This window comes from Canis lupus, chromosome 19 (assembly GCF_048164855.1).
Source record: "Canis lupus baileyi chromosome 19, mCanLup2.hap1, whole genome shotgun sequence".
Classification (NCBI taxonomy): Eukaryota; Metazoa; Chordata; class Mammalia; order Carnivora; family Canidae; genus Canis; species Canis lupus.
This window is the reverse complement of record NC_132856.1, coordinates 57620301-57646145: the sequence shown is the minus strand read 5'-3', so window position 1 is coordinate 57646145 and position 25845 is coordinate 57620301. Positions and strand designations below refer to the sequence as shown.

At 66.5% G+C, this 25845-nt stretch overlaps 1 protein-coding gene across 7 annotated transcripts in view; it reads left to right on the top strand.

The window, feature by feature from the left end:
* Positions 1-266: 266 nt before the first annotated feature.
* The window catches only part of NFIC (nuclear factor I C), a 65130-nt gene continuing 39551 nt past the window's right edge, over positions 267-25845 (top strand). For 2 of the 7 annotated variants that reach the window (XM_072787878.1, XM_072787874.1), the window contains exons 1-2: positions 267-394; positions 16138-16669. In XM_072787878.1, the coding sequence (XP_072643979.1) occupies positions 392-394; positions 16138-16669 (535 nt within the window). In that variant the 5' untranslated portion in view covers positions 267-391. Of the gene's footprint in view, positions 395-6412; positions 6582-15537; positions 15649-16137; positions 16670-25845 lie in introns of those variants that run through there. The other 5 variants (XM_072787879.1, XM_072787877.1, XM_072787875.1 and 2 more) reach the window with 3 other exon arrangements.

The window sequence follows — 25845 nt, the reverse complement described above, 5'->3', positions numbered from 1 at the left end:
GTGCGAGCGCGCGCGCGCCGCGGCGAAGGTGGATCCGCTTCCTCCGCAGCCAGCCCGACCTGGGCCCCGCGACCCGCCGCGGCCGCCGCTCGCTCGGCCTCCCCTCGCGCGGGCCGCGCCGGGGATGGAGCCGCAGCCGGGGCCGCCGCAGCCGGGGCCGGGGCGCGGAGCGGCCTGAGGCGCGGGCGGCGCGCGGGGCCGGGGGGAGGGCGGGCCGAGGGGAGGGTCCTGCGGGCCGGGGGGGCGGGCGCGGCGCGCCCCCTCCCTCGCGCGCTCGCTCCCTCCCCCGCGCGCCCTCCCTCGCCGCCTCCTCCCGCCGCCTCCGGCCCCCCCTCGCCGGGGACCGAGCGCGCTCGCTCCGGCGCCGGCCTCGCCTCCTCGCAGCAGCGCCATGGTACGTCGCCGCCCCCACTTTCGTTTTCGCCCGGGGAGTTTTTGGGGTGGTGCGTGGGCTCCCGGCGAAAGTTGCGAGGTCTGGGGGGGCGGGGGGCGGGGGCCGCCCAGGGGAGGGGCTCCAGGCGGGGACCCCCCCGCGCCGCCCGCGGCCGCGGGACCCCCGCCCGCCGATCCCCCCGCCCCCCCCCGCGCGCGGCTGGAGGCGGAGCCGGCGCGCGGGGCTCAGCGGGGGACCCCGAGTGGGGGGCCGCGGAGTTGGCGGGGAGGGCGGGGCTCCCCGGAGAGGCCCCCCCCCCCCCCGGACCCGGCTCCCGCCTCCCGCCTCCTCCCGGGCCCGGCCGGCGCGGGAGGGCGCGGCCCGGAGCGCACGACCCCCGAGCGCGCAGCCCGCGGGGGCGCGGGGCCGAGGAGGGGGCGCCCGGCGGGGCGCGCGGGGGGCGGGGGCGGGGGGCGGCGGGCCCCGCGGGGTGCCCCGGCCCGGACGAGCGCCGCGCGCCAGCTAGCGGAAAATGGCCGCTGCGGAGAGGGGCGGAGAGCGCGCAGCGGCCGCCGCCGGGCGCCTTGAACTTGGAGCGGGGCGGGCGGCTGCGCTCGGGGGCCGCACCCCGCCCGCGCCAGGCCGCAGCCCCGCCCCCGGGCCGCCCCCGGGCCGACCCCGGCCCTCCGCCGCGCGCGCCGGCCGCCGCCGGGAGGGGTCCCCGGGTCTCGGCCCCGCGCGCCCCGGGCCCGCTTGGCGTCGGCGGCTGCGCCCGAGGGCTCCGGCCCGGCCCGCGGGCGTCGGCGGCATCCGGCGCTCGGGGGGCGCGTGGGGGGCGCCTGTGCCCCGGCGGGTCCGCGCGGGAAGCCCGGGCGCGTCGGCGGCTCTGCACGGCCGGGGGCCCCGTCGCGGGCCGCGGGCCGCGGGTCTCGAGGCGTCGAGCCCTCCTTTATGTGCCTGCGTGTGTCCGCGCACCCACGTGGCCGAGTGTGTTGTGTTGCGCGTGTGTCCGAGCATTGTGCGGCTCGGGGACGGCGGGAGCGCCGGTGGCCGCGCGTCCCGCTGGGAAGATGTTGTGAAGCTGCGAGGAGGGCCGCGGTGTCCCGGGGTGACCCGCGGGGGTCCGCATGGGGATGTGCGGCCGCCGGGGGGCTGTGTGGAGCGGCCGCGTCCCAGGGGACGGCCGGGTGTCGCCGTGTGCGTGTCTCTCGCGCCCAGGGACTCTTCCTGGGGATGGGTCTGCACGCTCCCTGGGCCCCCCCAGTTCCTTTTCTCCTGCACCCGGGGCTCCTGAGTGAGGGACGGGTGCTTCCTCTACCGCGTCCAAACTCTGACCCCTCATCGCACCCCACACCACCCCCTCCACTCGGGGTGCCCCATCCGCGGGGCCCCAGGTGGTCCCGGCTTGAGGCTCGGGCGCGAGGTGGCGCCGGGACACGATCGCTCGGCGGCGGCGCCTGCTCCCGCCCGGGGCTGCGCGTGCGCGGGGACCTGCCCCAGAGGGAGGCGGGGCGGCGGGTGTCCCCCCCACTCCGCGGCGGAGGAGGTCCCGAGGGACGGCTGGCTACAGAGGCGCGGGGGCCAGGTGGGGCCCGGGAGGGTGGCCGAGGAAACCCCCTCACCCCCGAAGCGGGGAGCCACCCCCAGGCCTGCCTCCCTGCGCTTGCCCCCTCCCAGGCCAGAGGGGCGGGCACAGAGTGTTGTTTGCTCCCCTGCGGGGGAATCCCCGCCGCACCCCCACCCCCACACCGGGGCGCTTGATATAATTTTCTAAATATAAAAGCGCCAAGGCCAGGCCGGAGGAGCAGCTTTTTTTCCTTTAAACCTGCAACCCATTTTAGGGGGCTGTTGGGGAAAGGGAAAGAGGGGTCCTACACCGACACCGGGATGTGTAGGCGCCCCACCCTCAAGGTCGGGAGGTCTGGTAAACTGCCCCCCTCTCTCTGCCAGTGTGCCCCCTCCCCTGCGCTCCCCACCACTGCGGAGACACAACAGTCCAGCCACCCTCCCGCCCAGTGGGACACCTGGTCCGCCTGCCCTTCCCAGCACGAGCCTCTCCCGCCGGGCGCCTGGTGCAGTGGGACACATCTGTGCAGGAGCATTGACAAGCACACACCCAGGACACAGGTGTACAGCACTGCACGCCCGCACCACCGCACACAGACCCACACTGACACTCCCAGCCGCAAACAGGCACCTGCATTTGGGGTGGGGAGACAGGCCCTGCCGCCACCACCCACCACCCCTGTGCAGCCCACTGGGGAGAGCATTGAGCCTGGGCCCGGCTCTGGGGGGCACGGGTGGGGGAGGAGCAGGGATGTGGTGCGCACGTGCAGGCACCTGTGTAGGGATCCTGGGAGGGCTGCTGCTTGTGGGCGTGTGCATGGTTGTGTTTGGGTGTGAGGGTGTGATGGTGAAGGAGCGTATATGTGTTATGTTCACGGTTGTGTGTGGACTGGAGTGGATCTGTGTGTCTCCCCAAGTCTGCTGAAGGTGTGTGTGTGTGTGTGTGAGCCTGTGGGAGTCCGGGTGTCCCTGGGTGCCCCTCTGAGGAGATGTTTGAGGCCAGGTGTGGGGAAGTCTGAGTTCATGGGAGTCTCTGTGTTTGTGTCACGTGTGTGTGACTGTATGTGTCATATGAGGACTGTGTGTCTGCATTTTTGTGACGTGAGTGTCCGTGGGGCATGGTGTGTGTGTCTGCGTGTATCTGTACCAGCCTTGTGCCCCATCCTACCTTTACTTGTGGAGACCAAAGACCTTAACATCGCCTTCTAGAACCTCAGTTTCTCCTCTGTAAAATGGGAACACAAGGGCAGAGGAGGGGTGACACTGTCACATTCCCAGGGCCTGGACGGTGCTGTGTCCTCTGTTCTCCGGGTGTGGTGGCTGTGGACTTACTGTGTGGACACCTGTGGTCCCTGCCTCAGCTGCCCTGTGAAAGGCACTCACTTTTTTTAAAAAGTTGGTTGTTAATGACACAAACCATCCAGGAGCATCTAAGGAAGATATAAAAGTCCCCAAAGTGAAAAGCAGCCTTCCTCACCACCCCTCCCCGAGTGGGACCCCACTCCGGGGCAGCTCTCTTTCCATCAGCTTTGTCTGAACCATTGCACACATAACAGGTACATATTCTTACAAATATGCTTGCTTTTTTTTTTTTTAACAAAAGAATCCCAGATGAGAGCTTGAGTCTCCTTGCAGCATTTCCAGTGGGCGGGGTGGGGTGGGGTGGGGGGTGTCACCCAGGGACTGTTCTGCCCCAGGAGACACTGGGTAATGTCTGGGGACATCTGTCTGGATTGGGGGGTGCGCCTGGCATCCAGTGGGAAGGAGCCAGGGATGCTGCTCAGCACCCCTCCCCCACAGTGTCCAGGATGCCCCCAGTCCCCGCCCCCCTCCCGGCAGAGAATGATCCAGAGCACCCTGCAGGGAGAAGCCCTGCCTACAGCTTGCTTGTGCTTTTATGGAGCTGCATAGTAGTCTCCCCGAACTGCCCTCCCCCCATGGACTCGGTGGCTTGTTCCCAAATTGTTGCCGTTGGTGTTAGAGAGTGGTAGTCAACACACTTGTGCGTCTGTCCCAGGGACAGTTAGAGAGAAGACAGAATGAGCTATAAAGGAGCGAGCGTGTTTTATTTAATCTTTTTAAACCAACGAGCTATATGGTGCTCCATCCAGGGTGCCAGAGGCTAAATCGTGCCCCCACCCTCGCCTCCTGGGCCCTGGCACAAACAGGTCCGGATCCACCAATTGCTTTGGTAAGACACTGCCAGGTGCAAGGCAGTGTCCTAACGTCAGTCCAGTCACTGGTTCACCCACGACATCCCAAGGGGTTGGAACTACCTTTGCCCTTTCTCACGGAGGGGAAGCTGAGGGGAAGCTGAGGCACCCTGGAGTTTAGCTGCTGCTGGAGGAGGCACAGACCTGGCCGCAGCCCTGCACTAGCGCTGGCCCGCTGTGTGCTCGCAGGGCCCCTCCTGCCCGGACTAGAGCACATACGTCCGCACTGTCCCACTCGTGGTGTCCAGGGTGTCCACACAGGTAACCCCAGGACTCCCAACTCCCCAGCCCTCCTCCAGGCGGGTCCTAGCACCTTTGCCATTTTACAGATGTGGAGACTGACGCTCCCAGGGGGTTAGTCTGTATTCTCCAAACCTCACTTTGCCAACAGAAGCCTGGGGGTTGGGGGGCAGGCTGGGCTCAGAGGGCCAAAGCCGGGAGAACCCTCTGAAGCCAAGGGCAACTTTTAAATGTCTGTGAATTCGGGATCTTGTACTCTCTGTGCTCCTTGCACTTTTAAAATAATAAAATACTGCCTGACGTTATGTTGGCATTTGGATTCCTAGACACCTGCCTTCCCCGTTCATCCTGGGGTTTTGAAATGCACCCCTCCCCACACTCCCCGCCCGACAGGGGTTTTCAGACATTCCCATGAAGTGCTCCTGATGTGCTAAGCACTATTTGTTTGAATAACGGACACCCACATGCAGTGGGGAGGTCCCCGTGGCCCTGAACGTGTGTTCTGTGGGAACCCTGCTCCCGCCTGGTCCATCCCTGGGGCCCTGGGCGAGCGGCTCCCTTTCTCTGGGCCTGTTTCCTCCCTGTAATGCGGGAGAATAACAGGGTTCCTGGCACCTTCCTTTACCCTGGGCATGGGGCAGCTGCCCCAAGTTGGCAAGAGGGTATCATTTGGCGTCAGGATACTGGGAGAGAACAAATCAAAATCACCAAGCTTTCTAAGAATGCCTCGGTGCACATTTGACAGAAGGTCAAGGCTCTGCTAAGTGCCATTATCCTCATGCCCATGGATCCCATGGGTGGGCACCGTCAGTGCACTTGACAGGGGACGACACCAAGGGGCAGAGCGACACATCGCCCTGGTCTGTGGGGTGGGAGTGGGAGCTTCCGCAGTGGAGGCTGGGAATGGGAGGATTCCGGGAGTGAATGGGGAAGGGTTGAGGTCATGGTCCTCAGGCACCCTGGGGGCTCAGATGAGGGGGGATGTCAGGTCTATGCCTCTTTCTCTAGAGGGAGAACAGTGGAGCTTTAGGAATGTGGGTTCTGGGGCCAGGTGGCCTGGCTCCAAGCCACTCGCTGTGCCTCAGTTTCCAGATCCGTGAAATGGGCACACTGCTGGGGCCAGTAGGAATTACTGGACGCCCAGGGAAGAGGCTGCAAGGGTTCACCTGGCCAGCCTGAGGTTCTGGACACATCCTCCTGGCATGTTGGGGAGACTCGTGGGGGATGCCACAGCAACCCCTCTCCCTGCACACCCAGGTCCCCTCGGGTGCTAACTGAAGAGGCGAGAGCAGAGTGCTGGCGGCTCTGGGGTCAGCTGGGACCTTTGGGGCTGGTGGGCTGGTGGAGGAGTGCACTTGGAGCCAACCCCTGCGCCCATGGAACCGCAGCCCATGTGTGGCTCTGGGGGAGCGGCGGGAGACGATGCCCCCGGAGCCCCCTCTCCTGCCCTGCACCCCGGGTTGTACATCTTTAAGGGGAAAGACGCGCGCTGGCGCCGGGCCTCTGCACACGTCACTTCTTCATTCTTTCCCTCCCCCCCCCCCAACTTGGCTCTTTTCTCCAACTTCCCGGCCAGCGCGGGGAGGGTAAGGGGGGGGTCTTAAAAATCCACCTCCGGCCCCAAAGTGTCCAGCAGCAGCCCAGCACCCCCTCCCCACTTGACTCGGGTGGGCGGTCCTGGGGGACCCGCGGTGACCCGGGTCGCGCGGCCAGTCGGTCCCCGTCGGTGCCCGGGACCAGGCGGCTCGTAATTCGTAATAATAGCGATGATAGGGGTTCACGGGGCATGGGGGGGGAGCGGCTTTGCTTCCCCGCTCGCTCGCGCTCTTTTTTCCCTCGTTTCTTTGAAAGTTGGATGTTGAGAAGTGGGAGGTTCGGGTGGGAGGGGAGGGGAATTGGGGGGAGGGAGGGGGAGGCTGCCGGAGGGAGGAGAGACAGAGACACGGAGAGACAGAGACGGAGGAGGAGGAGAGAGGGAGGGGGGACAGGAAAGGAAGAGAGGGAGAGCGAGCGAGCGCGGGAGGGAGGGAGGAGGGAGATCCAGGGAGGAGGCGGCGAGGAGCGCGCCGGCCGCGGCCGCGGGGGGGGGTTTGGAAAAATGACTCAGTAAGTTCAGCGCGCCCGCTCCGGCCGGCCCTGCGCCTCCCGCCGCGCCCGGGATGTATTCGTCCCCGCTCTGCCTGACCCAGGTACGCCCCGCGCCCCCCGCGCCCCCCGCGCCCCCCGCGCCAGGGCCCCGAGCCGGGAAGCCCGAGGAGGCGGGACGGGAAGGGCGCGCGTCCCTCCCGCCGCCCCGCAGGGTGCCCCCGCCGAGGGCCGGGGGCCGGTGGGGGATGGGCCGGCCCGGGGACCCCCCCCCCCGCGAGAGCCGTCCCCGGGACCCCCGCCCCGCCCCCGGCGCCCCGGCCGCTCCCCTGCGCGGGCGCGGGGCTCGGGGTGCGGGCCGGGCGCTCGCCCCCACCCGGGAAGGTCCGGGGAGCGCCCCCCCCAGCGGCGAGGGCGGGCCTCTGCGGGGACCCCCCCACCCCGGCCTGCCTCCGGGCGCAATCGAGGGGTCCTGGCCGCCCCCCCCACCCCGGGCACTGCCGAGGACAGGATCCCTCGGACGAGCTCCCCAGACAGCGCCCCCCCACCCGCCCCGGGACGCCGTCCCCCCGCGCTGGCCCACGTGTGCGGGGAGGGGGAGGGGGAGGGGGCGCGCGGAGTTGGAGGCGCCAGGGCGGGGGGAGGGGGGAGGGGGCGCTGACACCGCGGCTCGGCCTCCGCCCCCCCCCCCCCCCCCCGCCCCCCCGACACCGAGCTGATATTTTCACCGCATCGATCCTGGATTGTTGCGCCGCCGCCGCCGGGAGGAGCCGGGAGGCCGGGCGTTCCGGGGTCTGGCCGGGCACTGCGGCGCTGCGGACGCCTCGCCAGCCCGGCACCTGCCCTGCCCCTGCCCCCTCCCGTAGCCTCTCACCCCTGGCCGCGCTCCCAGACCGCCCCGGGCTGAGCCCTTGTGCAACGGGCCCGGGGGTGCGTGGGGAGGGGGCGGCCGGCCGGCCCGGCCTCCTCTAGTTCTCTCTGGGACACCCCCCAGGTCTACTTCCAGCTCCCCCCACACCCTCGTGTCTCTTTAGGCCAGGGGGGGTTCCGGCCTCAGTTTCTCCTGAGGACTAAGGCAGGTTCTGGAGACAGGGCCGGGGTGGCCTCCAGCCTGCAAAGTGCAGGACTCTGGGAGTCCTCTGAGTGGGGGGGGGGGACTGCGTGTCCCGTGTCCCTCCTCCCTCCCTTGTGGGGAGCACGTGGATGCCTGGCTCGGGCCTCAGGGACCGCCAGCCTCTGTGGGGAGGGTCCCTAATCCAGGATCTTGGGGTCCCCAGTCATTGGTGGTGGACTCTTTCCTGCTGGGGTAGGGAGTAGGGAGTTCCTGGTTCCCCCCAGCAAATGGGTGGACGGGTGCCCCCCCCCCCCGGGGGGGTCTCAGAGCTTGTCTTACCCATAATCCCCTGAGTGACCTTGGGCCAGTCCCTGCCCCAGTGCAGGCCTCAGTTTCCCCTTCTGAACAACTTTGGAGGGGGGTCTCCCCCGGAAGCTGTCAGTGCTGCCCCTCCTCTGCCTCCCCACTGTCCTGCAGCTCCTGGGAGCAACTGGGAGCTACTGGGGTTCTCGTCTGGGTTGCCGTGTGACCTTGGGCCTCCCAGCCTCTGCGCTCGCGGGGTGGCCTGGGTGGCTGTGGGTGCCCCCGCCCCCTCCACCCTCCGTGCGCTTGCCAGCTCCCGCCAGCCACACAGGGGGGCTGAGCCAGGGAGGCTATTCCAGGGGAGGAGGTTGGAAGGCCGCCTTTTGTCACCGAGCCCTGGAATTCCCCCATCAGGACTCCTCGGGAGACAGGCCTTCATCCACGTTGCCGCGAGAGGCGGTGGCGGTGAGGAGCGGAGCCCTGGGGTGAGCGTGTGTGCTCACGGGGCCTGGCGGGGCTGTGCCCCTGCTGGACGTGGCCCTGACGCCTCCGTGAGCCTGTCCCGGGCTGGGGACAGGGAGACAGAGACAGGGAGCCCCCCTCGCCACCAGGCCAGGGTGCGGAGAGAGTGGCCCACGTGCAGGGGGGTCCCCTCCCTCCCCTATCTCCTGCGTCCCCACCAGGATGGGAGTCCTGGGACCCTCTGTCAGGCAGCCTGAGGGCAACTCCAGAGCTCCTGGGAGAGCCAGCCTGGCCTGGGGCCTCTGGCGGGGGTCCCCGGAGCACCCCGACTGATCCCCCTCATGCAGGACCTCTGCTCCTGGCTGCCCGGCGGCTCAGGTCCCTAAGTACGCCACCACCCCCCTTCTCTGTGACCACCCCCAGCTCCATCTCCCTGTCTCTCCGTCTCTCCCCGTCTCTGCCTGCGTCTCTGTCTGTGTCTCCATCCGGTTCCGTGTGTCTCTCCCCCGGCCCCCCAGTCCGTCGTCTCTCCAGTGTGTCTCCCCGTCTCTGGGCCTCCGTCTCCCCCCTTTTCCCAACTCATTTTACAACCTGAGCCCATCCTAAAATAGCTCGCTTTTAGCTGATCCGACCCGGATCCTTGTCGGAGCCGGAGCCGAGGGGGGAGGCAGCGCCCCGGTGCCCGCGCCCGGTGCCCCCCGGGCCTGCCCGCCAAGGGGGGGCGGCGGCGGCCGCGCCCTGGAGGATTCTGGGAGCCCCGTCCCTGTTTCAGTGGTGACTCAAGCGCTTTTTCACTTTTACTCTTAAGAGGAACTGTGTGGAGCAGCCGTTACTTCCATAAATCCTGGCGGCGGGAAGGCCGGCCTCCCCGCGCTGGCCCTGCTCCGGGCCTCCCTCCCTGCCTCCCTCCGCCCGGCACCGCCACGTTAGTTATTCCGGGTTTGGGGCCAAATCCCTCTTGGCTGCAGTGCCCAGGATTCCCCGGGGCCGAGGCCGGCCGCTGCGGCCGCCAGGGCCCCTCCCTCATTCATTCATTCCTCCCTTCATTTCTGCCCCGGCTCCCCTGGGCCTGGCGCCCCGGCACTGCCGATTCCCCAGGGGGGAGGCCGAGGCCAGAGGGCGCCCCGCCGCTGAGGCGCCTGGGGGGGCGGGGGAGGCAGTGAGCTCTAGGCCTGGCCTGGGCTGTGGGGCGGTCGGGGTGCCCCAGCATGAGGACTGGGCGACGCCGAGCCCAGAGAGGGCCAGGGCCTGCCGGGGCGGCACAGCACGGCCTGCGGGGCGCGTCGGGGACACTCCCGCTTGGCTGTCTAGCCGGGCCTGGCAGGTGGGCGCTCCCCGGGTGATCCCCCCACCCCACCCCGCCACCCGCAGGGTCTGCTGGCCTCTGCTCGGCTCCTGCAAAAAGCACAACCTCCCTGTCGCTGTCTCTGCGTCTGTCTCTCCCTCCTCCCTTCTCTGCGGCGCGGAGGTGCCTCAGCGAGCGCGCCAGGGCCAGGCGCCTTGTAAATCACGAAGCTGGGATTCTGGCCGAGTCAGCGTTCCCTCTCTCCCTCTCTCTCCCTCTCTCTCCCTCTCTCTCCCTCTCTCTCCCTCTCTCTCCCTCTCTCTCTCCTCCTCCTCCTCCTTCTCTCCTTCTCTCTCTCCCTCTATCTCTGTCTCTCTCCCCCCACCTCTCTCTCCCCCTCCCCATCTGTCTCCCCCCACCTCTGTCTCTCTTTCTCCCCCCACCTCTCTGTCTCTCTCTTTCGCCACCTCTCTCCCCCCACCTCTGTCTCTCTCCCCCATCTCTGTCTCTCCCCCACCTCTGTCTCTGTCTCTCTCCCCCTCCCCATCTCTCTCTCCTTGCACCTCTGTCCCTGTCTCTCTCCCCCCACCTCTGTCTCTCTCTCACCCCTGCCCCATCTCTCTCCCCCACCTCTGTCTCTCCCCCTCCCCCACCTCTGTGTCTCCCCCATCTCTCTCCCCCCACCTGTCTCCCCTCCTCCCCATCTCTGTGTCTCCCCCATCTCTCTCTCCCCCAACCTCTGTCTCTGTCTCTTTCTCCCCATCTCTGTCTCTCCCCCTCCCCACCTCTGTGTCTACCCCATCTCTCTCTCCCCTCACCTCTGTCTCTTCTCTCCCCATCTCTGTGTCCCCCCATCTCTCTCCCCGCAGCTCTATCTCTGTCTCTCTCTCCCCCACCTGTCTCTCCCCTTTCCCCACCTCTGTGTCTCCCCCATCTCTCTCCCCCTACCTCTGTCTCTCCTCCCCCCCATCTCTGTGTCTCCTCCATCTCTCTCTCCCCACACCTCTGTCTCTTTCTCCCCCCATCTCTGTCTCTCCCCCTCCCCATCTCTGTGTCTCCCCGCATCTCTCTCTCCCCACACCTCTATCTCTGTCTCTCTCTGCCCCCACTTCTCTCTCCCCCACCTCTGTCTCTCCCCCTTCTCCACCTCTGTGTCTCCCCCATCTCTCTCTCCCCGCACCTCTGTCTCTCTCTCTCCCCCCATCTCTGCCTCTCCCCCCACCTCTGTCTCTGTCTCTTTCTGTCAGCCTGAGCCCTCCTCCCTCCGTCCTCACATCACAGGGATGGGAACCGCTCAGCACCTCCGGGTCCTCCTGTCGCCCTCACGCGTGGATGCACTGTTCACACCCCCCTGCACACACGTGTGCTGCCCACTCGCCCAGGGGCGTGCACGCAGACAGGCTGCTCGCTGACGGCACCGTCGAAGACGCAGCCCGGCCTGGCTGGCCCCACAGGTGCTCTGACGAGGGTCACCGGGACGCAGGCCTGGGGCCCCCAGAGCCCATGCAGACCGTGCTCGGGAGGGAGTTCTCAGCTTCGGGGCCACATGGCCCATCCGTGTCCCCTTGTCCCCACTGTGATGGTCAGCGGTCATCTCGAGCTGCGGATTCGGGAGGCGGGACCCCTGTGAAGTGCTCAGCGCAGGGCCTGGCATGCAGTAGGCGCTCACGGGTACCTGCCACGTGAAGGGATGGACGGCCCGGCCGAGAGCGGCCACTCTGTGAGCCTCATTTCCCGCCCGCATGAGACCCTGGGGGAGACAGTCCTGCCGTCCTCAGAGGCTTCACCCCCAACACAGTGCCTGGTATACAGTGGGTGCCAAATAAAGGTGGCTGTGATTCGGGCTGTTGCTATACTTCTCGGGGGTGCTTTGGACGCGCCCTCCCTCCACCCTGTCACAGTTGGCTCAGCGGGAGCCAGGCCTTGGGCTGGGTGACAGGGGCAGCTGGGACCCCGGAGGGTTCTGTCCAGGGTCATTCCTCCCCCGCGGCCTTCTCCGGGGTCCTGCTGAGTCTGGCCAACCCCACGGGGGTGCCGGCATCCGCTGGCGTGTGGGGAGTTTGGACTGGGTGACGTAGGGATTGCTCCTGGGGGATCCGGGTGCTGGGGGCCCAGCCGGGGACCGGGATGATACATCCATGTCCTGGAAGGGCCGCGGTCCGGGCGCTGGGCAGGGCAAGGAGGCCCTGGGGAGGCAGACAGAGCCTACGGGGTGCAGGGTGGGCCTCTCTGGGGAGTCCCAGCAGTGGGGCTGAGGTGTCAGGAGGCCCGCGGTCACGGGGACGCGGGGTGGATCCTAGCGGGGCTCCTTCTGGCTGGGTGGCTTCCGTGCCCAGTGCCTCGGTCTCTCCCTGCGGAAAGCGGGTACGAGGTCGGCCCTGTGTTGTGGGGTTGATCGCTCGAGACACGCGCAGCCCATGGCCGGGTGGCCCCACTCCCGGCCTCCCTCCGCGCCTGGCCACCTGGCTCAGCCCCCGCCGTGTCCCTGGCACAGAAGGCACAGAGAGGGAAGGCAGGAGATCCAGGGTTCAGCCTCCCCGGTCACTGGGGCAGGAAGTCTCCACCCCCACTACTCCGCGTGCCCAGATTCCTCCCAGAGGCCCCCAAGACCCCGCACAGGCAGACCCCGGCACCTCCCTGCCCTCCCCCACCCCCCTCCTCGTTCGCTCCGTTTCAGCCACACGGACCTCTTCACTCTTCTCACAAACCTGAGTTGCGGTGCTGCCTCTGGGCCTTGGCACATGCTGTCCTCACTCTCTGGAAAGCTCCTACCCTGGCCTGGCATTTTTTTAGATCTTTTTTTCAAATGTCCTCTCCCACGAAAGACCCCACCCCACCTCCGCCGCCACCAGGACCACTGTCAGCTAAGAAACAACCCCCTGGGCATTCCCCTGGCCCTCCCCAAACACCTTGAAATTTTTTCAGGGCACTTTGTTCAGACTGACATTTTATTACACATCGTGCCGGCTTGTTTAACATCCATCCCTGCCCCAGGTCAGGATCCACGCGGGGACTGAGCCCAGGTCACTGCTGGATCCGTAGCACCATGCACGGGGCTGGCATACAGCAGGCACTCCATATATGTTTGTCGAACGATCACACGGATCTCGCCCTGATGACCTGGGGTCATGCGTACGCTGTGCTGCTCTGAGTGTGAGGGGAGGGATGATCCGAGGTTGGGAACACCCCCTCTGGTGCCAGGTGGACCCGGTTTTGACCAGGAGCTCTGCCCTTCGCCCCTTAATGCTGGCCTTAACGTAGAGGAAAAGACGTCGGAACCAGGGCTTTGCAGGATGCGTAAGAGTTCGGGATCGGCATTTAGGTGGTTCAGGCAGTGCCCGGTAACGCTTGGCGAGCCGCTGAGTGACTGAGGGAGAGAGACTCCTTCCTGGAAATCTTGTGGTTGGTGGACGGGAGCGTCGTGGCCCCAGCCAGCCACCAGCCAGGGCTTGGACCCAGGTGTCCACCTCCCAGCTGCTGACCTCCTGGGCCAGGAAATCCCAGCGGGCCGAGCGGAGTTTCTGGGAAAGGCCTGGCCTTGCTCGGCCTGCCCCCGACATTGCCTCCCCGGTTACCAGGAACAGACAACCCCACCCCCCCGCCCCGGGACACACCCGACAGCTGCAGGATCCCATCCCGCCGGGTGTACAGGATGAGAAACCGAGGCCCAAAGCAGAGCCTCGGTTTGTTCTGGGGCCAGATGGAAGGTGAAAATGGAGGCCCTTTGCCGCCCAGCCTCATCCCCTTGTAGAGTCTGCTTGGCAAACGCGTGCTTCGGCCCCCGGTCTCAGTCTCGGGGTTGGGGGTTGGGGAGTAGCAGTAGAGCTGGACTCAGAAGCCCGGCCTGTGTGGTCCAGGCGAGGTCTGCGGGAATCCCTAAGGAGAGCACGGAAGGCTGCCCGAAGGAGAAGGAACGTGGGGACAGGGCTTTGAGGGATGTGTAGGAGTTCGGGAGGAATCTCCACCTCTGGCCCGCCTGGACTGCCTCCTTTGCCTGTCAAGCCCGGGGGGAGGGGGGGATGTGCCTGGGAAAGATGCCTCGGATGTTGCAGGTCCCGTGGGACAAAGAGTAACAGGCCTGCCTCTCACCTGACCTGACCCCCCGGGGAGGACGAGGGAGGATAGGGCAGCAGGTCCGTGACCCAGTTACAGACTGTTTGTCTTCCTTCCTCCCGGACCAGCTGGGGTCACTGGTGACGTGGGCTCCCGCCCCTGTCCGCCTCCCTGGCACCTCTCTGGAGAGTGGGCCCCCCGGGGGTGTGTAGGGCCCCCAGAAAGGGGAGGCGCGCGGGGATCCGTCAGCCTGCCCCACCGGCCCGCATTCCAGCTGCCCCTTCCCAGCTCCCTCTTATCGCTACCCCAGTAAGCGCCGGTTTGGGTGGCAGCCACGGCTCTATGTCAACACCACTGCTTGGCCTCTTGCCACCCTGGCCTCCCCTCTGCTGGGGGCAGCGACCTGGGCCTCTATCGATTCCCTACCCCTGGTCCTCCGGCCGGGAAGCCTGGGCTCTGGTCCCAGCTCTGCTGAGCGGCGGTGTGACCCTGGGTGAGTCACTCCCCGACTCTGGGGCCGTCAGGTGGGCCTCAGGCGCAGAAGCCCCGCCAACGACCATGACCACGACCATGAGCACGAGGGACAGGGAGCGGGACCGGGATGCACCCCCCCGCCCCTCCCCCTGCCTCAGCAGGTCAGCCGGGGTGGGGGTGGGGAGTGGGCCGAGGAAGAGAGCCCTGAGGTCCAGCCCCTGCCGCAGCTGTTCTGGTGACTCACGCTTTGGGGGACATCGGAGTGGGGAGCGGGCTGGCATGAGCCGAGCCCCATCCGCCCCACCCGGGCGAGGGCGGGAGGCTATTTTCAGAGCCTCAGTAATAGGTGAAATCTGAGGTCATCTCCCTCCCCCCCCCCAGCGCCCCACGGCCCGGCCAGGGGTGCACAGAGCAGGGAGGGCACATGCTGGGGGCTCCGGGGACAGTCCTGGCCTGGTGGTGGGCCCGAACCAGGCCACGTCCAACCCGAAGGCAAACGGAGAGCCCGAGCAGCCGCCTCCCCGGGACCCCAGGCCGTTCTGGGAAAGCGGTGGCGGCCTCCGCACAGGGCTTGGGGGCCTGGGCTGGGGTCCTCACGAGGCCCTGAGACCCTGGGGGAGCCAGGGCGGGTGTCCGCTCCTCTCCGGGCCTCAGGTCCCATCACTTGATGGGTAGCTGCGGCCTGTGGAGGGGCTCACGTCCCTGGAAGCCCACGGCCCAGGCCACAGGCAGAGTCCGGGAGCCTCAGGGTTTCTCCTCTCTGCCTTCCTTTCTCCTGGACGCTGAGAAGCCAGGCCCCAGGGGTTCTGCAGACTCAGTTTCCCTTGATGAAACCTAGAGAGGGTGGGACCACCATCCCACCGGACAGAAGGGGTCAGGGACCTCCCACGACCCAGCCAGCGCTGCTGTTGTTTTCATGGGGAACGGTCCATGCCCCCCATGAGTAGGGCGCCTCTTGGGGCCTCGGTTTCTTCATCCGTAAAACAGGTGTTAGTGTCTCCCAGCAACGCCGGTTAGGCAAGACGTGTGGGGGGTGTTGAAGTCACAGGTCTGGTCAGGCCTTGGTTTCTCCATCTGAATGGGTCTGTGGGGGGCAGGGTCATGGGGTGAACGGGCGCCCGGGGGCCCCTCTCTCCAGCTCTGAACCTCCGTGGCCCAGCTCCCCTTCTCTCGATCTCTCAGCCCCTACGGTGGGTCCATGCAGGAGCCCTCCCCCGCCCCCGCCCCGGCTGCCCTAGTATCGCCCCATGGACCTCTGCCGGTCTGTCTCTACGAATGACCCCTAGACCTCATTGTTTTGTTTTGTTTTGTTTTTTAATTTAAGGGGCCAGTAGAGGCAGCCCTGAGGACCCCCCCCCCGCCCCCGAATCCAGTGTCAGCTTTCTTTGCTGATGATGACACTATCTGAGCCTGGTTTCTGCTGCAGTCGTCGAGCACCTGCTGTATGCTTGGCCCTGCTCTGGACATTGGAGCTCAGACTGCAGTTCAGGAGTTTGCAGACAACAGGCCTGGGGCCCAGCGCCCGCCACCACCTGTTTTTGTAAATAAAGTTTTATCGGCACTCAGCCATGCCCATGGCTTGTGCGTCACGTCTAGGGCTAACCGGGGGCCACCGTGCACAGTTGGGTAGCTGCAAGGGACTAGGATGCTCGCTGTCTCGTTCTTTAGGGCGCTTGCAGACTGGGGTTTGCAGACCCCCATCCTGGTGGACAGACAGTAGGTCCGTAACCTCCCCATTCTCCCGACCTCAGTTTTCCCCGACTATACAGCGGGTCAGCTCCCATAGGACCTCTGGGGACCTTCCGCTTGCTCTGTCTGTGTGTTGGGGTTCAGGACGGTCCTTCAGGCACTTCTGCTGGGTCCCCTCCGGCCTTGAGTTTTCCCCAGGAGGTACCAGGTCAGCGGCGGCCCCCATGCGCCTGGCCCTCCCCGCGGGTCTTCCTGGAGCCCCCCTGCCTCAGTCTCCCGGGCGGGGCAGGGGCCCACGGTCCCCCGGCGCCTCCTGACCTCTGTCCTCTTGTGCCCACAGGATGAGTTCCACCCGTTCATCGAGGCGCTGCTGCCTCACGTCCGCGCCTTCGCCTACACCTGGTTCAACCTGCAGGCGCGGAAGCGCAAATACTTCAAGAAGCATGAGAAGCGGATGTCGAAGGACGAGGAGCGCGCGGTGAAGGACGAGCTGCTGGGCGAGAAGGCCGAGGTGAAGCAGAAGTGGGCATCCCGGCTGCTGGCCAAGCTGCGCAAAGACATCCGGCCCGAGTGCCGCGAGGACTTCGTGCTGGCCATCACCGGCAAGAAGGCGCCGGGCTGCGTGCTCTCCAACCCCGACCAGAAGGGCAAGATGCGCCGCATCGACTGCCTGCGCCAGGCCGACAAGGTGTGGCGGCTGGACCTGGTCATGGTCATCCTCTTCAAGGGCATCCCGCTGGAGAGCACCGACGGCGAGCGCCTGGTCAAGGCGGCGCAGTGCGGCCACCCGGTGCTCTGCGTGCAGCCGCATCACATCGGCGTGGCGGTCAAGGAGCTCGACCTCTACCTGGCCTACTTCGTGCGCGAGCGAGGTGAGGGGGCGGCTGTGGGCGCCCAGGGGCGGGGGGCAGGTGTGTGCGCGGCCCGTGAGGGAGGGGACGTCCCCTGGGGAGGCCTGTGGATGGAGGGACTGCAGGTGCCGTGGGAGGCGGCGTGTCCAGGGCCGTGGAGGGTGAGAGACAGGCCCATGAGATCTCGGGAGATGAGACCTTGTCCCAGAACGTCTAAGGGGCAGCATAAGGCCTTGTTGGGACAGTGGTGAGGACAGGATGGTGACCAACCGAGAGGCAGGGAAAGCTGACAGAGTGCCCGCGTTGCACGCTGTGGATGCTAGTTGATTGACTCTCAGACCTTCAGCAGAGGCCTGACAGGTCCCACGTTTGTGCTGAGGGGGAGGCTGTGTGCCGTGTGACTTTGGCTAGGTTTCCACCCTCCCTGGTCCCCTGTGTCCCCGGCTCTGGCCGTCCTAGAGGGTGTTTGCTGGCTGCCTGGTCAGACGCCCCACCTGGGGACCAGCAGGGTCTGGGGGACGGGGATCCCTGGCCGCTTCCTGGAGGGAGTGCTATGGCAGATGTGAGCTCTGCAGGGCAACTGTGGGGGCAGGGGGGTCCCAGAGGGTCAGCAGCCTGGGCAAAGATTTGGAGGCCGGATGTCAGCAGGGCTGGTGGCCAAGGGCAGGGCCTGGCCGGGAGGGCGGTGTTATCTGTCGCCCTGCTGCCCCTGGCTGTGTGGCCAGCCTGGGCCTCAGTTTCCCCCATCTGTCAAGTGGCGGCCACCTGAGTCTGAAGCTGGAGTAGGCCACAGGGGATTGGCCGGATCATGCATGCGGAGTGTGAACCCTGGCCTGCCATGTGGCAGGTGTCAGCTGGGAAGGTCTTCATGCGGACACAGTCAAGTGTGCTCGTGGAACCCAAGTGTCAGGTGTGCCCCAGGTCCCCGGCAGGGCGGAGTGTAGTTCACACCTGGGTAGCTCAGGCTGCAAACCAGCCCCAGCGACCCCGCAGGAGCACAACCCCATGGGAGCATGCGCCTGGGGTTGGGGAGGAAGTGGCACCACCAGAGACAGATGGGAGGCGGCCGGGGGAGAGGCGGGGGCATGTAGCGGGGACAGGTGGGGGCCACTGCCCTTTGTGGGCTGTGTGACTTTGGACGCATCACTGCCCCGTGCCTGTCCCCTCTGGAAGGCGTGGAAACGATGGCGCTGCCCCGGCCAGGAAGGATCAGACCAGCTTGCAGGGCTCTGGGTCCCCGGGGTGTGTGGGAGGGAGACGCAGGGCAGTTTCCCAGTCTCGACCTTGACTCCTTGACCTTGACCCCTCCTGCCCCCGCCCCCACCCTCCGAGGCCCAGGATGCAGAGGGGTGGACGCCACCTGGGTGACCGCCTGTCCCCGGCGGGGGGCGGGGGTGGCCTTGGGGGCGGAGGGCGTATTGCCATGCGGGGCCAGGCCTCTCCCACCACATCCATCCTCTGAGCCCGGCCCTGCCCCCACCTCCTCCGCGCTGAGCTGATAAAATTTTGAAGCGAGTTTTCTGCCTGTGTCAGCACAATCTGCAGGCGCCTCCCCTCCCCCAGCCGCCCCCTCCCCCCTGGGCTCAGCAGGCAGGCCCGGCCTCCAGGCTTCCCCAGACACCTTCGCGTCCGGCCACCCTGCCTTCCCTGCCAGGCCAGCCATGGGCAATGGGCCTGGGGCTGGGGCAGGTCAGAGCGGTCCGGCCGTGCTCCCAACGCCCCTCATGCCCTGCTCCAGCTGCCCCCCCTCCCCGACCCAGCCGCAACTGCAGCCCCCGCGAGTGAGGCTAAGGCTCCGTCCAAGGCCGGCTCAGCACTTGCCCGCTGGGCCACCCCAGACAAGTCACCTAACCTCTCTGTGCCTCCTTTCCTTGTCCTTAAGGCGGGAAGCTCAGGATAGCTACCTGGTTGGGTCCTCGTGGTGAGTGCTCCCCAGACAGCCCCTACAGGGGGGCGTGGGGGGGCCGGCTGGCGGGGAGGGCTCCGCGGGCCACTGTTCTTACCACCCCCCACTCCATACCATCCTCATCGTGCTTAGTTACCATTTACCAATTCCACGCCTTTGCCTTGCTGCGCCCCGGGGAGCACACGGAAAGCTCCTGCGTATGCTTCAGCACCCCAGCTCCTAAGTCCCCTTTCTCTCTGCTGGGCATTTTTCCTGAGCGCCTAGCAGTTCTTTCCGGGTCTGTCAGCAGCCCTACAAGGGCGGGGTCACTGTCGTACTCCTCCCGCCGCAGATGAGGAAACAGGCGCAGCGCAGGGCCCTGGCTGCCCAAGGCCCCACTGCCGGGGAGGGTGGGGGGCAGAGGGGGTTGTGGGTGCAGGCAGCTGCTGTGGAGGATGGCCCCCAGCCCTCCGCCCCCGACGGTGGGAGAGGATGGAGGTAAATCGTGCGCTCCAAAGCCGCTACCCGGGCAGCGTGTTTGGCACGTCAGGGTTGGGGCCGGGTTCTAGGCTCCCCAGACCCTGGGGCCACCCTCCAGGACCCCCCAACCTCGTTCCAGGCCCAGTGAAGTCTCTGTTCTTGGTGAGGCAGGTGTCGGTATGACAGTGGAGAGAGCTGGCCGCCCCCTGACCACAGCATGGCACTCCCTTCACCCAGCCCTGCCGGGAGCCATGGACTGGATGGGGAGGCAGGGGACAGGCCTCTGGGAGTGGGTGCAGGTGGATGTTGGGGCGGGGCCCCCCTGCAGCTGCAAGGGCACCACCTCCGACCTGGCAGCCCCAGCCCGTGCGTCTCTGCTGGACAGGGGTGCCCCCCGCCCTCCATCCTCAGGTTTATTTGAGGGGGGGAGGGGAGGTGAGCTCTGAGAAGGTGCCCTCACCACTGCGGCTGCACTGCGGCCCGGTCAGAGCCGGGGGTGCCTCCTGAGGCTAAATCTGGTGACTCTGGGCATCCCTCTGGGACCAGAGGGCCCTGATTCCAGGGGCAGCACTCGGTGTTGCCCTGGGGGCTGCCTAGGGCACATCTGGGGGGACCGTGAGGAGGGGGCAATGCGAGCTCTACTTTGGGGCTATGGGGGGGCTGTCTGCGGAACGGCTGTGTTGGGTGGGGTGCAACTGAGGGGGGGACCCGGAAACCGCCAGGTCACAGTTCAGTGAATAAGAACAAGGGCAGGAAAAGAAAGCAGGGGCAGGGTGTGGGGCACTCCAGACCCAGGAGTTGGGGGGGGAGTGCCCAGGGATGCGCCTGAAGGAAGTTTGGGAGCCACAGAGGGATTTGTGTGAGTGCACAGTGTGGGGGGGGGGGGCAAAGCCAGTGCAAAGGCCCAGAGGCCAGCGCCCCGGAGCCTGAGGAGCAGGGCAGGGAGGCCCCGGGGGACCGTGGCGGGGAGGCCAGGCCCGCTGCGCCGCGTGGCTTCCGGGGAGGCCCGGAGCGGGGAGCCCGCCAGTCCTCCACCTGCCCGGCACTTGGGAGGGAGCCTGCAGGAACCGGGGCCCAGAGAGGGAAGCCGCCGGCCCAGCCCTGAAGCCCGGCCAGGCCTCCCCGCCCCCTCTGGCGGCCCGAGAAACCCGAGGCGCGGGCGGGCGCCGTGCCAGGGCCGGGCGGGGGAGGGGTGCCAGGCCCGCCCGCCCCGGCAGCTGCCAGCCCGCCCCGAGCCGCCAGCCCAGATGGTGCCCATCTGCTGACGCTGCCGCGGGCCGGCCTCCCGTTCCCGCCTTGTGCGGTGCCAACCTCCCGGGGTGGCGCTGCGGGCCGGGGCCGGGCTTGGGAGGCTTGCAGCTGCTGGAGGGGCTCCCGGGGCACCCCCGGAGGGTCCCCACCCCCCCCACGGGAGCGGGAAGCGGCAGTAGCGACGGGTATAGTAATGGCGAACACGTGTCATGTGGGTCCAACACCGGGTGCCTGCTCCTGGGCTCACCCCATGTTCTCGCTTGTGGACCCCTCTCCACCACCCCGAAAGGGGGGGACTGCTACCTTGTCCCCGGGCTCGGGTAAGGAAAGGGCCCAGAGAGCGCCAGCCACCGGCCCAGGGCCACACAGCCCCGGAGAATCGGAGCAGAGTTAGAAGCCGCAGGATCCTGAGTGCTCCGAAGCCGGAAAGCACGTTGGAGGTTATCCCCTCCCGGTTTGTGCAGCCGATAAAAAGAGGAGGCGCTGGGTACAGGGCAAATAAATGAATGAGTAGCGGTGAGCCACGTTGAAGAGCCCAGTGTGACCGAGCCCGGGGGCCGGGGTCACCGTAAAGCACACCCTGGGTTCAGGTGCAGGAGAAGGGGCCTCAGTGTGGAGCAAGGGGGCCCGGGTCAGCTGTGTGACCGAGGGCAGAGCCCTGCCCTCTCTGGTCTGCGGGGGAGGCGGGCGGAGCTGAGGGCAGGAAGGTAGGGCCTTGTGGGGCACAGAGAGGAGCAAGCGGGCTCATGACTGAGGGTCCCCCTGCCTCCAACCCCGTTAAACTCCATCCCAGCACTGGGCCCTTGGGAGACGAGGGGTGGGCAGGAGGGTGTGAGGTCACCCGTTTATCTGCGTGACGGACAGAGTGAGTCCGTGAGATGCATTCCCCTGTGAAGCCTTGGTTTTCCCATCTGTAAACGGGGAGCGTGAGAACTGTGTCCACCACACTGAGGACCGGAGTCAGCGATCCCCTCCCTATACAGGAAGCGCTAAATAAATGCCCAGCCCCTTCCTGGATGCTCTCCCCAGCCCGAGGCGACAGTGGGAGGGCGCCTCAGTGGCACTCTGAGACCTCGGGCCTTCTTCCCGCCCAGTGAACCCACAGGGACACCTGTGACCCGGGACGGGCTCGTCCACTGGCAGCCGGCCGGCCGCCCTCTCCAGGTGTCTGGGCGGCGGAGGGGTGAGGGGCTGCTGGCGGCCGGAGCGCCCCCAGGGCCGGGCAGCCAGGTGTACGCCGTCCGTCTGTGCAGGGAAGGTGGCTGCACGGCTGTGAGGCCCAGACGCCAGCTGACGGTGTATTTATAGCGATGGCAGGCCTCCAGGCTCACGGTCAGCGGCAGACAGCGACAGGTGAGGGTTGTGCTCACGGAGCAGAGGCCAGGAGCCGGAGGCGGGGGCGCTGGCCGTGTTTTGGGGAGAGTTGGGGCACAATCTGTGGCCAGACCACCCTGGCTCAAATCTCACGGCTCCTGAGATTCGCGGCCTTTGGTAAGTGACGTCACTGCCTGCATCTCGGTTTCCTTCCGTCTCACGTGGGCAGGGTGAGAACACCTGTGCGCTCCTCGCCGCGCCCCGTAGGGTGAAAGTAGGGAACACGTGGGGAGTGTAGAATGCGGGGTACAGGGTAAGCCAGCATTCGAAAGCCATTTGTCATCCCAGGAAGGAAAGGGCCCTGCCACCTGCCCCGCGTGGACGGACCCCGAGGACACCGGGCTCAGGGAGGGGACCCAGGCCCAGAAGGACGCCTCCCGCAGGACCCCACTCCCAGGAAGTCCCCAGAGGAGGCCCGTCCACAGAGACAGAGGAGGTGGTGGGAGCCAGGGGTGGGGCAGGGGGCGGGGGTCAGTGCTTCCTGAGGACGGGGTCTCCGTGCGGGGAGATGGAAGGTTCTGGAGACTGTGGTCGGGGAGGGTGCGCGACGGGGTGAGGGTGCTCGGTGCCCTGAGCTGCAGGGGGTTACGGCGGTGAATCTACGTCATCGTGTGTATCTTACTCCCACTGATGCGATTGTTGCCGTCCGCGTTGATCCTACCGAGTTCTGTAGGTATCGCGTGCTGATGAATAATTCGTGGAGATACGGCTCTGGGGACGCAGTGAGAGAGCGTCACCCTCAAGGCGCCGGGGGCTCTGGTCGGCTCTGCTCTCTGGCCTGCTGGGCGCTCTTGGGCAGCGCAGCGCCCATCTCTGTGCTGCTGCGTCTGCAGAACGAGCAGAGGGTGCGAGTCCACGAGTAGGTGCTGCGCTGCGGCCCTCCGCACCCCTGCGGCCGTGATGCCGCCATGGCAGGGTTGCAGGGGCTCCGGGGGCCGCCCCCAGGGTGAGGGAGGGCAGGGCCGGGCCGGGCTCTCCCCGGAGCCGGCAGGAGGGGGAGGCGGCCTGCTGCACCTGTGGCGTCCACCCCGGCGTGGGGGGGGCTGCACTTGCCACCTTGGCCCTCTGCCCAGGGAGCCGAGGGGACGCCGAGGGCAGCTAGGGACATCTCTGGCACCCCCCGCCCCCCCTGCCAGCTGCCAGGCCAGCCCCTCTTCCTCCAGCTGGGTGTGGGCAGGAAGTCACAGATGGTCAGATGTGGCGAAGGGTGAGGGAGGGGGCACACGGGGACACTGCATGTCTGGTCCAGACAGGGAGACCGAGGCCCAGGGAGGGGTGGGGCGTTGTCCCGGGTCCCTTCTGCACCATCTTGGCCTCCGGGCTGGCTTGCAGGGGTGTTGGGAGGCGCAGGTGGACGGGGACCCTGGCGCCTCAGGGAAGACGACGCGCGTGTGGCGGGCAGGGGCTCCAAGCCTGGGGCGGGGAGTGGGGGGATGATTCTAGAGCGCCAGAAGCTGAGGAGGCTTCCAAATCCTGCAGGAGGCCGGTTCTGGATCTCCCCAGGCCTGAGTTCGGGAACCCTCACCGTCCTCACCGTCCCCGCGGCTCTGCAGTTCTCCCAGGCGGGGGGCGCCGGGGTGGCTCCGAGGCTTCGGCCTCTGACGCTCCATCACAGCCCAGGGTCCTGAGTTCAAGCCCCGCGATGGGCTCCGCGTGGGTCTCCTCGGCGGGCTTGGGTGCGATACCCGGCGAGCCACATAGACAGTTGAACGTTGTTGTCTTTCAGGTGTCCGCACTCTGAAGCGCGTACATACGTACCCAGGGGAAGTTGGGTTAATTAACAACGTGGTCACCCGGGACGTCCGCAGTCTCGTCCTTTTGACGCGTCGTCGGCCTGAATGGGTTATTGGGGTGTTTTACGTTATTTTATTTGTTCTGTCTCTGACGTCAGTGTGTGTTTTACACTCACACCCCCCCCCGATTCTGAGCAGCCACGTTGCGGGGCGCAGAGCCACATGGGGACCCGGGCAGCTCCGCGCTGGAGCATGTGAAGTCCAAATGATTTCAAGGCCCCGTCTCAGGTCGGCCCCCGGCTGGATCACAGAGAACGTGAGGAGGGCGTCCTAGAATTCCCCACTTGGCTTCTTGGAAATCCAGGGAGTAGGTTCTAGAAGGCCTCACCTTGGCGCTTTTGAATGTAGAAAGGCAGGTCTCTCCCCTTTGGCACCACTGACCTCGGGGCTCGGCCAATGTCTGGTTGGCGTCCAGGGCGCTGAGGAGGGCTGAGCAGCATCCCTGGCCTGCACCCCTCTGGGATGCAGGAGCACCCCAATTGTGCGGCCACAGATGTGCCCAGACATGGCCCTAGTGTCCCCTGAGGGCAGAAGCCCCATGCTGAGCCCCCCTGAGCCCCCCAGGGAGACTGCGTTCTGACCCCTCGGGCATCTACCCTGGTGTCTACTCTGACCCCCACCCACTTAACTGTGACCACCAGAAATGTCTCCAGACGTCGACAGGTGTCCCCCAGGGGACAGAGTCACCCCGGTTGAGAGCCGCTGTGCTCAGGGCAGCCTTAGAATTCTTTGAGGTTGGCCGATTTAAGGATCCAGGTAACGGCTCTAGGGCCTTGCTCTGGAACCTGGATCGGCAAGCCGGTCCCTCGATCTAGAATTCCTCGAGGGTACTCTGGACCACCTGGGAGTTGAACCAAGAATTTCCCCAGCTGGGTCACCGAGGGTCTCGACGCAGCGTCCAGGATGCTTTACGAAAACGTGTCACCCTGGGTTTTTGCTCCACTGAGGGCCAAGCTCCAGAGACCTGCGGGTTGGGTTCTAGAACACGTGGGTCCTCGCCTTCTTCGAGGTGGGTTTCTTTTCAGCAGCTGGGGACAGATCTCACATATCCCACGCAGGTTCTCAGGAGGCAGGCTGCCTTCTTGGGGATGGGGGGCGGGCAGCTGGCTGGACCGGGGCCCCAGTTCTGGGGTGAGATGTCTGGGGGCATTTCATGGGGGTTACGTGACTGCGAGAACCTGCAACCCGGTAGTCCTGGGAACAGGAATCGAGACTTTGTTGGATCTGACGCTTACTGGATGTGGGGACGCAGAACCCCAGGGTGGGGGGTGGGTTCCAGAGGCTGCTGTGGGGCCCAGGGACACCAGGAGGGGTGTTTAGTAGGTCCTCAGTTGAAGGCAGTGGCTGTCCTCGAGACTGACACCTGGAGGGAGGCAGAGTGCACGCAAGTGTGTCTGGGCGTTGGCGTGCGTGTACGGGGGGCGCTTGCGGGCATCCCAGGGACGCCCCCAGCTGGACCCTCAGTAGATGTCAGGTCCTGTTAGCACCATTTCATTTTATCCTCATGCCAGCGAGGTAGAGATGGGCGTGACCTGCATGTCAGAGTCGAGGAAATGGAGGCCCCGAGAGGAGAAGCCACTGGCCCGAGGCCAGGTAGCTAAAAGGCAGCGTCAGGACTGGAACCCAGGCCCACAGGGGTCCCCTGGGAAGGGGCAGTTGGAGATGTGTCAGGGACCTCCCCAGAATGGCCCAGGACCACCACCCCACCTCCTTGGGCCTATAGGACGTCGGTGCTAGCCGGTGGGCACCAGGTTTGGCTGGATCAAGGGGCCTCTTGGGGGGCTGCACCCCAGCTGGGGGTTGGGCCAGCCTCACACTCAGTTCAGGGACCCAGGGGAGCAGGAGGTGCTGCCGAGAGGCCGGGTGTGTCTCTCCGTGTCTCTCTGTCCGTCTCTGTGTCTCTGCCTCCCTCCCAGCGCCCGTCTCTGCCTCTGCTCGCCCCTCACTGTCCCTGCCTTTGCCAGCCTCCTCCCTGCCTCCCACCCAGGCCAGCCTGTGGGCTGCCCGGAGGTGGCAGCGGCAGCTGAATGGGCCCCTTGTTCCCGACCACACCCGCCCCTTGGGGTAACCCCGGGACAAGCCCTGGCCGCCTGCTGCCTTAAAGGGCCAGTGCCCACAGAGAAGGGGAAGGAGGGGGCCGCCTCCCCTCCCGAGCCACACCCCTGCCAAAGATGGGGAATGGACGGGGGTGGGGGGCTGCCATCCCCAGACACCCCCAAGCTCCCCGGGGGGCAGACGGAGGGTCCGGGGCTGGGGAGACCCGCTGGGGACAGAGACGGTGCACGCGGGGTAGGGCTTGGATTGGGCCTTGGACAAATCCAGGCTCTCCATGCCTCGGTTGGCTTCCCGGTCTGTCTCTCGGGCTCCCGAGTCCACCTCGGGGCTCGTTGTCGGGACAGTATCTGGGCCAGAGG